The 10832-nt window shown below is 34.5% G+C and overlaps 1 protein-coding gene across 1 annotated transcript; it reads left to right on the top strand.

Moving 5' to 3' along the window:
• The first annotated feature begins 8699 nt into the window (after positions 1 to 8699).
• LOC124363447 lies at positions 8700 to 10300 on the top strand. The gene has a single exon (XM_046818695.1). It carries the CDS (start codon positions 8723 to 8725, stop codon positions 10199 to 10201), a length of 1479 nt encoding a protein of 492 aa, XP_046674651.1. The 5' UTR covers positions 8700 to 8722; the 3' UTR covers positions 10202 to 10300.
• The last annotated feature ends 532 nt before the right edge of the window (positions 10301 to 10832 follow it).

A 10832-nucleotide genomic window follows, 5' to 3' on the forward strand; every position in this document is an offset into this window, starting at 1 on the left:
GTATTGTTTGAGACTTGGGTGTGTATACAATAATTTACTGTTTTAAAATTACTAAACCTGTACATAAATCGTATTGTAAAAAATTATGGAAAGTCAACATTTTCAGTAGACGGAATATAAATTTGTGAGATTGGGAACAGAAACGATCCTTTACGGTAGAAGATACATTGTCACCACGTTCGTTACATTTGTAACTGGGATTTCTTGATTTATCACGTTGCCAAAATATAAGCCCAATCGTTTTCAGCCTCTCCTTCGCTTTGACAACTTACTTTCAATTGTCTCTACAGAGAGTAGTGGTCAATAATTGGTTTGTAAAGCAAGTTAATAAGCGCTCGTGTGTTCGTGGTACAGTGTCATATTAAACTATTCAATATATAAAAATCATATTAAAGGACATAATGTAGCTAAGGTGAGAAGGGTTGATTTAATGTGTATGTTTAGTTTAGTTACAGTTCATTTTTCTCCTAGTGCTGCGTCTAGAATCTGACGCTGCCAGAGACTTCTGGATTCTTCAGTGATATTCGTCTGAAGAGATCCAAAAAGTATTGAGCACGAAGAAGGGCAACACGAACTCTTTACATCGTGTCAACACCAGTTACTCCTAGACTACAAAATGTAGGGTAATAAAAGGTGACGAGGTATTCTCATTGTCACATCAGGTTTTCCGTCTTTGACATTTTTTTATCTCTTTAGACTCACTTTAATCCATGCGTCAGATTCCAGAAACTGCACTAACAGAATTGTGAACTAGAGATAAACTGGACATATACTAAACTAGTATGAAGTAACTTACAACATTACGAGTAAATGAAGAATCATTCTTATTTTATAGTTTTAAATAACGTTTATCTCCTTATAAGTTTGTATTAGAATCAATAGTTACATACCCTGAAAGCCTATTGAAAGGTTATGGCCTAGTCTGAGTTTCTAGTAGATTATTGAGGTCTTTAAGACGAGAGATCGGAATCCTGAAAATGACTTATGCCCTCTTGCCCGAAGCGGTGAATTTGTGTACATGAACATAAAAATAACTTTCAATTATGTAAAACAAATAAAAACAAATTATAACTTACAATATTTAGATAGTTCACGCATCTTTTGGTATCACAACAAATAAAGAAATTAAAATTAAAAAACAAAACGGTATATGAAAATACACACAGATAGTTACGAGCGTATTAGCTGAGCTTCTGCAAAGACTATTATTCGAGTCAATAGAAAAGATTAATTTTGTCCGTCTTTCTTTCAATACCTCAAGAATGAACTGACCAGAAATGTCCAGTTAAGGAACATTAGTTGCCGTGATGTTGCATGTCACACCATGAGATTTGGCTAAGCTTCAGCAAACATTGTTGCATTGATCGCATGTGTAATCATGATTGCAACGGAACAGTCGCTGAATAAACAAAGTTGTAAATAATCTGAGTACAGTCAGATAACGTTTTAACATGAGATATAATAACGCCAATGAAATCAGCGATAGATTATCAATTTTGCATGCAACCTGCTACGCAACCAAATGGTGTGGAGTACTCCTACCATAACACAAAAACATAAGAATTTTATAGATTACATTTCTGATTGTTTCTGTTCAGCTTAAGGCCTTGAGTTTTTTTCCCATAAGAACAATGATAAAACTCATGTAAGTTCCGTCCTCATGTTCGATAGTAGCTTCATTTGGTCAATCTTTTTTTAAATACGCATTGAAACATGTTTTGATATTTTTTAAATTATACTTTTTGAATATTTATATCACGATCTACAGTTCTTTTTCTGTATAAGTAATAAATTTATACAAAAAACTAAACATTTAGATGCATATTATTAATTATAAATTTAATGTGATTCATCTCCCGCAATCCTTCGACTAAAATTAAGGGTAATAAAGTTTTACATGAGGATCTTATGAAGATAGCTAAACGTCATCTCATTAAAACCGGTTCTTAGAGTTGGTAAATTTCAAAACTGGTTATTTTTGAGAAAAGTATGCTGATAGAGGATGCGTCAATCTTTTAATAGCATGTACTTGTGGTAATCGTATAAGAGTAAGAGACAGATGCTGATATATGAAGCCAAGTACTATTACATATAGAACCTCAATATTTTAATGTGATATAATGTTTTATAATTTTACATGCTGTATTAATGTTAATAAATTCTCGTATAATGTTTAGATTTTTTTAATTTGCACATTTGTTCTAAAAGAAGATGTTTCGAGTATGCAAATACATATTTTCTCATCATTATAAATAAACATGTTTGTATATAGACAAACAGTCTGACTAAGTAGATGGACTTTAGCATTTTTCACGCACTTAAATTTAATATTAATAATACCTATTACTTTTAAAATGTATTAGTTAAAATCTTTAAGGTCCTCTAACCATGCTACACACTGGAATATTGTATAACAAATAACGATTCTTTCTTGATACAAGATACTTGCTCATGAAAATTGTGAGCTTATCCACGTCTATTTTGTATGTAGACAAGTTTAAACATTTCAATCACAGGCATGGATATGAGACTATATCTAGTGTATCGAGACAGTAAAATGCGCAATGTAAACGTACGCGAAGATAAAGAGAGAACAAGTGTGTGAATGATATTATACAACAGAAGTGTCGACGCTTTAGTAATCATAGAGTTAAGTGCAGCCTGATGAGCCCCCCGCCCTGCCATCTTTTACCGTGTAACTCTGGTTTTTCTAGTCTATTGGGAAGTTAAGATAGGCAAAATAAAGGTACACGAAGATCAATAGAGGATAAATGGCTGTTTTAATTATATTTAACAATAGAAGTGTAGATGTTTCATTATATTTGAGCTAAAGGTGGCCAAACGAGCAATTAAACCCCCTGACACTACTTACAATACCACTCTGTTTATCTCGTCTGTTCCTAAGGTAAGCAAAGTAAAGATACACGAACATAAACAGAGGATAATTGCGTGTGTTGAAGATATTTAACAAGATATTTTATTACTTCTCAGCATATCACGCAACTCGTATATTCTATTGGGATATTAAAGTAGGCGAGTTAAATGGACACGAAGATAAGCAGGAGATAACTGTATTGATGGTATTAAAGAAGATACTTGTCAGCGCTGAAGAATAATAGAAGTTGTATTTAGTGAAGTTGCGAAGTATTTGTAAAGTAATACTGTATTACCTTTTGTATAAGTGAAATTTTAAATAAATAAAATTTTCTAGGCTTTCGTGATTGAATAATGTTTTTAATATTAAAAGCAGTGTCATGAAGCTTTTTAATGACCTCACGTCGAGTTTCGTATGAAGTATTGTTCGTAAAGTTTAAGATTTTCCAGTGTTATGTGGTATAAATGATACTGATTTTATTTCAATTTATCTCTTATAAAACAGTTCTTCAGACTTACTCCACACCACATGTCTAGTATGGATTTAAATTTTGTCTGCAACTTCAGCGAAGAGTGCTTTTCTGAAGTTTAATGTAAAATTAAAACCATATAGATCATTTTATTAGGCTATATGTGTTTTTGTCACACGATAAAACGTAATATTAATGTAGTCAGTTTGTGTTACAAGTTTATTTATACTATGCTTTTTCGTTGCCAATTTGGCTATCCTTAGCGCCAGTATAAAAATATTTCTTAACACTCAGCCAAAACCCATGGAGTGATATTCTCTATTATAAAACGCAGTGTTTCGTATATGAAAACTAAGCTCCATGATACAATTTGAAGTATATAGGTAATTTCATTGTCTGAATATCTTGCGGACAGAAATAGTCACACGTACAAACAAAGAAATAAAAATTGAATATTTTTAGCCCCTCAAGTGATTTAAAATTTAGCTAATTACACTTTTATTTGTTTTGTTCAATTGTAAATTTAAAATTCCCGCCACGGCAAATACAGAACGGTTGGCCAGCGGCGTCGTTCCGATTACCCAAACAGCTGATAAGCTTCTCTCTCCCTGTGGCGGTCCTGCTGAGTCCAGTTTCTGCTGAGTTCAGTTGTGGATCAGTCGAGTCAATTTTGGTGGTAAGAGACGAAATTTAAAAAATGATTATAAACTTAAAGCTGACTTAATTTCGATCACGTTTAGGACAGGATAACACTAAGTCTGTGTTAGTACTTGACATGATTATTGTTAAAATATTGCTGGCTATAATGTGTTTCTTCTTTCTTACGGAATCGCTTATGAAAATACCCCCTCCAAGTAAATGACGTCAAGTTGATGTTCTAAATTAGCTTCTTAAACGTAGTTATACTTTTAGTTATTGAAATTGAACCAAACATTTCAAATTTAAATAGTAAAATTCTGCACAAGGGGACTACATTGACGCTACTACTTGGGAATGTACGTTACTTTTAAAATGGGTACGGAAATATAACCTAATAAACGAAAACTCAATAAATATCCCTTTAAAAAAGTTCGGATACGTTAAAATATTTTAAAACCTGAAACTTACATAAATATATGAAATTATATTCCACAAGGCCTGTATTTGATAAGGGAAGCCTAGCCTATAAATAATATTTTAATAATTTTGAAAGGTGTGTGAAGGATATTAAAACAACTAAATTTTTGTCCACGTCAATAAATATCTCTTAAGTGTTGAGTTCAATTTGAAACGTATAATATGATATTCTACAAGTAAATTGAATTTTATTTAATAATTAATTGTAATTAGTTAAAAAAAAATGTGCTTAAATATCTGTCTGCTCAAGAATGGTAAAATATTGAATTTATTTTCCCAGGTTAGGCCAGCAAATACGAAGCAAACATCTTGCTATAAAAAAACTTGTAACTAAAATCGAAATTAAAAGCCTGTTTGGCTCAAAATATTTGAAATACGTGTATATTGAACACACGCAAATACAAAAAAATAGACAGCCTTGAAAACGGCAACTTATGATCAGTTTCAGAAAGGGGTTTTGAGAGGAAAATTTCGACCGTATAATATAATAATAACCTTCATGTTTAACTAAGTTGTAAAAACAAGATGAATTGAAATAATAATTATGTGTTAAAATTCAATAGTATAAATAAATAACATAACTTTAAAACAAGATGAAAAAATAAACATGTATTTCCTTTAGTACAATGTAAGTCTTACAAGTCTGATTGCATGAATAATATAAATCCAAAATTTGAAGTTTCGTTAATTAAATTAAACTTGATGCAATCGCGGACTCTTTAAAGTGCTTTTCTAGATTATAGTACTCGTTATAGCCTCTTTAATGACACTGTCTAAAAGGTTTAAATAGAATAATCAACCATTTCTGCATTTACATTGTAACATGCTTTCTACTTGATTTAGTATATGTCCCCAAATGAGCCTGATCACCTCATTAAAATATCTAGTTAAAGAGCTAGCCTTTAACGTTTGGACGAAATACTCAAGCCTGGAAGTGTTGCATTTTGCCTAACCTACCATAAGGGCGCAGGAGAAATTCATTTTAGCGAGTGAAGGACATCGGCTACTGCTAACAGTAGATCAACAGCTGTTTACCGGTAGGGCAGGCTGTTGATAGTGATATTGACATTGATAGATTGATAGCGGCATCCCTGTTTAGACATGCTTACCAGTAAGGAACATTCTAGTGGCTTCTGGACATTGATGATACGACATCGGACACTAGATGAACCCTCTACACTACGGTGGATTACTTTGGTTTTCAGAAGAACATTTTTGAGGTAAGCAGGTGTCCTTATTAATAATATGTATAATCATGGACAGAATATCCATTACCGATTTTATAAATTCAAGCCCCAACCATAATTAAAGTATCTGTAATATTTTGAGTAAAGGGTCGATTGGCCGTAGTAGGCGGAAGCGTCACCTCGTGGCGTTGCCGAAAATATTTTCATGTCTGGAAAAGATAACTATATATTCACAAAATATATCCCAATAATTTCATAAAGGTGTAAAAATTCATTTATATAATAGGATTGTTGATTTCTGTATGTAAATTATTAATGATTATGTACGTTGCCTTGTTAATTACGGATGTTATAATATTTTCCTATTGTGGCCTAAGCAATTTAAAGCCTAATAAATATTAGATAATTTTATCTTGATCGCCAAAATGTAGAAAAGATAGTTTCTGTTCATATAATTGTATTATTTTACTTGAAGCCTTCCATTACTTATTGTAACTGCCCTACTTCAGTAGGTTAAAAATAATTCATCATTGTTGTAATAATTCATTTGTACTTCTACTATAAAATCCAATTCAAATGTTATAAAGAAATCATAATGAATACAGTTAATCAGTCCTGATAATTACAAAAATGTTTGTCTAACCTAATTAATTATATAGTAATTACAAATAAATAAATAAAACTAAATCTGTTATATGTTTAGTATTCATGCAATCTAAATTAGTAGTATAAAATACCACTCTTATTTAACAATACATTTAAAGTATAGTCATGTCCAAGTACAGTGTGCAACTTAGGTAAATGCTCAGATGAAAGTAGATATTTAGTTCACTACTTGTTTCAAATATAGAGAACTTTCATTAAGTTATCCTTGGTTGAGATAAATTAATTAAGTAATTTTAGTTATACGATCGTTGTAACAGGAGGATTGGGAACCTATTCAGAGTTGTTGTGTTAATGTAATGTATTTAACGGTTGTCGTACAGTAGATGTTAAACAAGATAAAACTATAAAACCACTTTGAATGAAAGCTTAATTAATTAAATAATTATTAATGCTAATTTGATTAAACCAATTTATAATTTTTATGTCTTGTAAATCAATGTCGTCATGTCACAAGGCTATGTGTCACCATGAAAAATATTTGTAAATAATAATTTATTGTGTATTCTAAGCTTATTTTCTATGTCACTAAATTTAATGTTTGCTCGCTCAGTAACATAGTAATTTCCTCTAAAATAATATATATACCTATATTATCTTTAGTATCTAGTATTGGTATTGCACTGTGCAATGTGTGATTGATTAGTATTTTAATAATACTGTTTCTTTGAAAATAATTAATAATACAGGCAGTAATAGTGCTAAACTTAGTAAATACTAAAAGCAATTTAGTCCAAAAGCACTCCATTTTTAGTCGCAAAACTATTTCCGCTCTGATACTTGTACCTTTTAGTAACTGTAATTGATGTTGCAATCCCGTAAAGATGCTGTCACTGTTACTTATAAAATATGTATTTTACTGTTGTCTTGAATTATTATTCGTTATGGTGCTTTCGTTATTGTATTTAATATTCAGTGTAGTTAAAAACTTTGAATACGTTGTATGTGAAGTAATTTTAAGAGCTGGGCTATCATCTTTGTACATTGTGCAGGGTTTTTATTCCCTGGAGTCTGATCGTGGCTGCTGGACTGAGGATAATCTGTTAGTCCCACTGTTGCTGCGCTCTCCGAGTTGCTGTTGCCGGCACCCGCCTGTTTGTCTGCCGTGCCGTACCGACCGACACTGCCGTACCGCACATCCGGTTCACCCGCGGTCGTGTGCTTCCTCTCGGTTCGGTCGACTTCGTTGAAGTTACCGGGCGTGGACTTGTCGTCCTCTGGTGAGTGACTTACAAATTTTTTGGTGATCTCTCAGGTTATACTGTATTCCTCTTCGAGACGGGGACCATTCCTCTCGATATACCTCTCGAAGGATACTCAGCGCCTGGGACTCCACAAATAAGAGTTGCATCAATTATTACTCTTTTACTGTCTTTAGGTAGTTAAGTTGGTTTATGTTAAATGTTTAATTATATATCTGTATTGTAAGAAGGGTTTAATTATCTTAAGGTATCTTATCTAAGTCTGTGTGGTTATATCAGTAATAGTCTTGGTTATATATATGGAGTTGTTTTTTTTGTTTCACTGTAGCGCAGATTAGAGGCAATACTGTCTTTAACTGTTATAAAATTATATAGGATACGTTTTTGCCCTATACGGGAATTATTGCAATAAACTCGAGTCTGTAAAGTTCTGTAGTCTTGAGTTTTCCCGTCTTCACAGCTTAACTATTAGTTTCCTATACTTTTACTATACAGTACTCTACTAAGATCAACGAAAAGCTAAGGATTCAAATTTATAGCTATAGTAATATAGTTGGAGTCGCACCAAACATTTTCCTACTTACTAAATTTATAAATATATTCTTATTCTCACAATTAAATTTAACTTTTATTGTAAACGGTTCATCGACCTTTGGTAATTCTCTTGGGTCCCCACTCCTGCTTACCCTGGTGAAGTCCCGGAACCTGGAAAGGACTGGTTCCTTGTTACAGTCCCTGGAGTCTCCTTCCAAAACAAGGTGGCGCCCCAAAATAAATATTGAACATTTTTCGTCGTTGTTGTGGACTTCGCCTAGGACTTGGAATAACTTACCCCCCCTTTCCCCTGAGCTAACCAGCATCAGTAACAGAGACTGGTGTGGACTGTTACAAATGACGTCCGAACGTGGGGCCTGTGTTCCTTTTTAAGTAGTGTAGAAATAAGGGTGTTTTAAGAAAACGTGTCCGGAACTTTGAAGACATCAGTTAAATATTTTGAGGATAGCTTGGGAATTATATTTTGATCCAAGTACTGAAATTTAAAAGTAACTTACTGGTAAAACCTTGCTTAAAAGATTCTTTATATGATGTTTTGAACTCTTTTGGAAATAATTGTGTTGAATTTTATGTACGTGTCTGTGATGTAAAAATTTGTTTGTTTGTGTCCTGGATCGTTTTGGCTATTGTTTATGAACATTTTTGAACTGGGTGGATGAACTTGTCTGTTTCGCTGTTTAACTTGGTTTCTTGCATCACGATGAGTGCGTACCACTTAAGAAAATCTGAGGTGGAATATGAACTGAAAATCAGGGGTGTTTCTTCAGAAGGTTCGGCAGGAGAGTTAAGGAAGCGCTTGTCACATTGTCTATCTACGAATGTTCCAGCGGATGCGGCCGTTGTAAATAATTTGGATGTGGAGACAGAATTAGAAGAGTGTGAGGCTAAGTTGTCTGACTTGTCATCTTTGGTTTCTGATTATGATGGAAATCGCGCGGACAATGAGTTCCAACGGCTTTCTGCAAGGTTGTGGCATCTGTACTACCGTGTTGAGAGAATTCCTGATACTGCCTCTACTGATATTGAACCGGGACAGCGGAAATCTGAGTTGCTTGTGAAAACAAAGACTTTTAATGATTCTTTTATCAGTACGGCCCCTCAGAACATTCCTTCTACCTACCAGGACTCATCAAGATTAACACAGAAGACTACGAAATCTGTTGAGACATCTGAGGTTGGAAAAATCATTGCCTCAGCTGATATGAATGTTCGAAAAACACAATATCTTCCATTAGGCCTACTTCCCGAGACAGTGATAGATCAAGGCAGGGCTGGGTATTCAACTGATCAAGTTCCTTTTCAGGAGTCTCGTGATGTCAGTAGTAGATCTCGAAGCAAGTCAGTTCCTGTGTATAAATGGGGTGTACAGTTTGACAACTCACCAGGGCAGAGTATTGGAGCATTTTTAGAAAGAGTCGAGGAGCTCAGGAGAGCTAGAGGAGTTACACCTCAGGAGTTGTTTAATTCTGCAGTGGACCTATTCAGTGGTTCTGCACTGATTTGGTATAGATCAACTCAGTCAAGAATTTCATCTTGGGAGGAGCTATGCAAAGAAAGGCGTATTGTATTCCAGGCCCCTGATTATGACTTTCAGTTACAACAGGAAATTTTTACTAGAGTGCAAGGGGATAACGAGTCTATAGATCTGTTTATTGCTGCCATGGAAGGTCTGTATGGTAGGTTGGCTTCCAGTGTTCCAGAACCAACCAGGCTTAAGTTAATAATGCACAATCTACATCCTCAACTTCAAGACCGTCTGGCCTTATTTGACATAAAGTCTTTGGAAGATCTTCGATGTTTAGGAAGAAAAGCGGAAGCGGGCCGTTTAAGATCTCTTCGTAGACCACCTCCACACCAAAATGTAGCTTTGGAACCAGATTTAGCGTATTTTGAGCCTCATAGGAAACGATCTCTTCCACTTGTAAAAGTCGCAAGCGCCCAGTTCAGAAATTCCTCACCCACTTCTTCTGTTTCTTGTTGGAATTGCGGAGAATCTGGCCACAGATTTTCTAATTGTCGTAAAGAACGTAAACGTTTTTGTTTTGGCTGTGGTGCTCCTGAGATGTTGAAGACTAACTGTCCCAAGTGTGGGCCAAAAAACGGGCAGCGCAGGGAGTCAAGTGCACCAAAGTAACTGACTCCCTGAACATTGGTTTTGCTAATTTCGAGACTAAACATTCAAATTTAGACTGCAGGCCTGTATCCTATGTACTTGACCGCTCTGTGAGCGACCCAAGACCTTAGCTAACCGTCCGAGTGTTTGGAAAAGAAATGAAGGCTTTGTTGGATTCCGGTGCATCCCAAACAATTTTGGGGAAAGAAGGTCTATGGATATTAGACAAATTTCCGGCTAGACTACGTAGCAGTGATGGCAGATGTGTTGAGACAGCTGATTCAAAACGACATAAAGTTGATGGAATTCTTAATCTTCCTATTACCTTGAAAGGAAAAAACGGAAACTTTGAATGTTTTAGTGGTTTCTTCGCTGCAGCAAGCTTTGATTCTGGATATTGATTTTTGGGACTGTAATGCACATTGTAGCTGATGTTCATCACCAGAAATGGGATTTTGCCCCGAAAAATTCCCGAGTCCATTGCTGTTCTATTGAGGGTATCAAATCAGAGGAGCATTTGACGCATGAAGAAAAACTAAAACTTCATAATTTGATCGACCAACATTTCCAGGATGAACTTAATACTCTAGGACGTACAGACAAAGTGAAGCACGTGATAGATACTGGTAATGCTCCTGCAATTAAGCAGCGA

This window comes from Homalodisca vitripennis, chromosome 5 (genome assembly GCF_021130785.1).
Source record: "Homalodisca vitripennis isolate AUS2020 chromosome 5, UT_GWSS_2.1, whole genome shotgun sequence".
NCBI classification, from domain to species: domain Eukaryota; kingdom Metazoa; phylum Arthropoda; class Insecta; order Hemiptera; family Cicadellidae; genus Homalodisca; species Homalodisca vitripennis.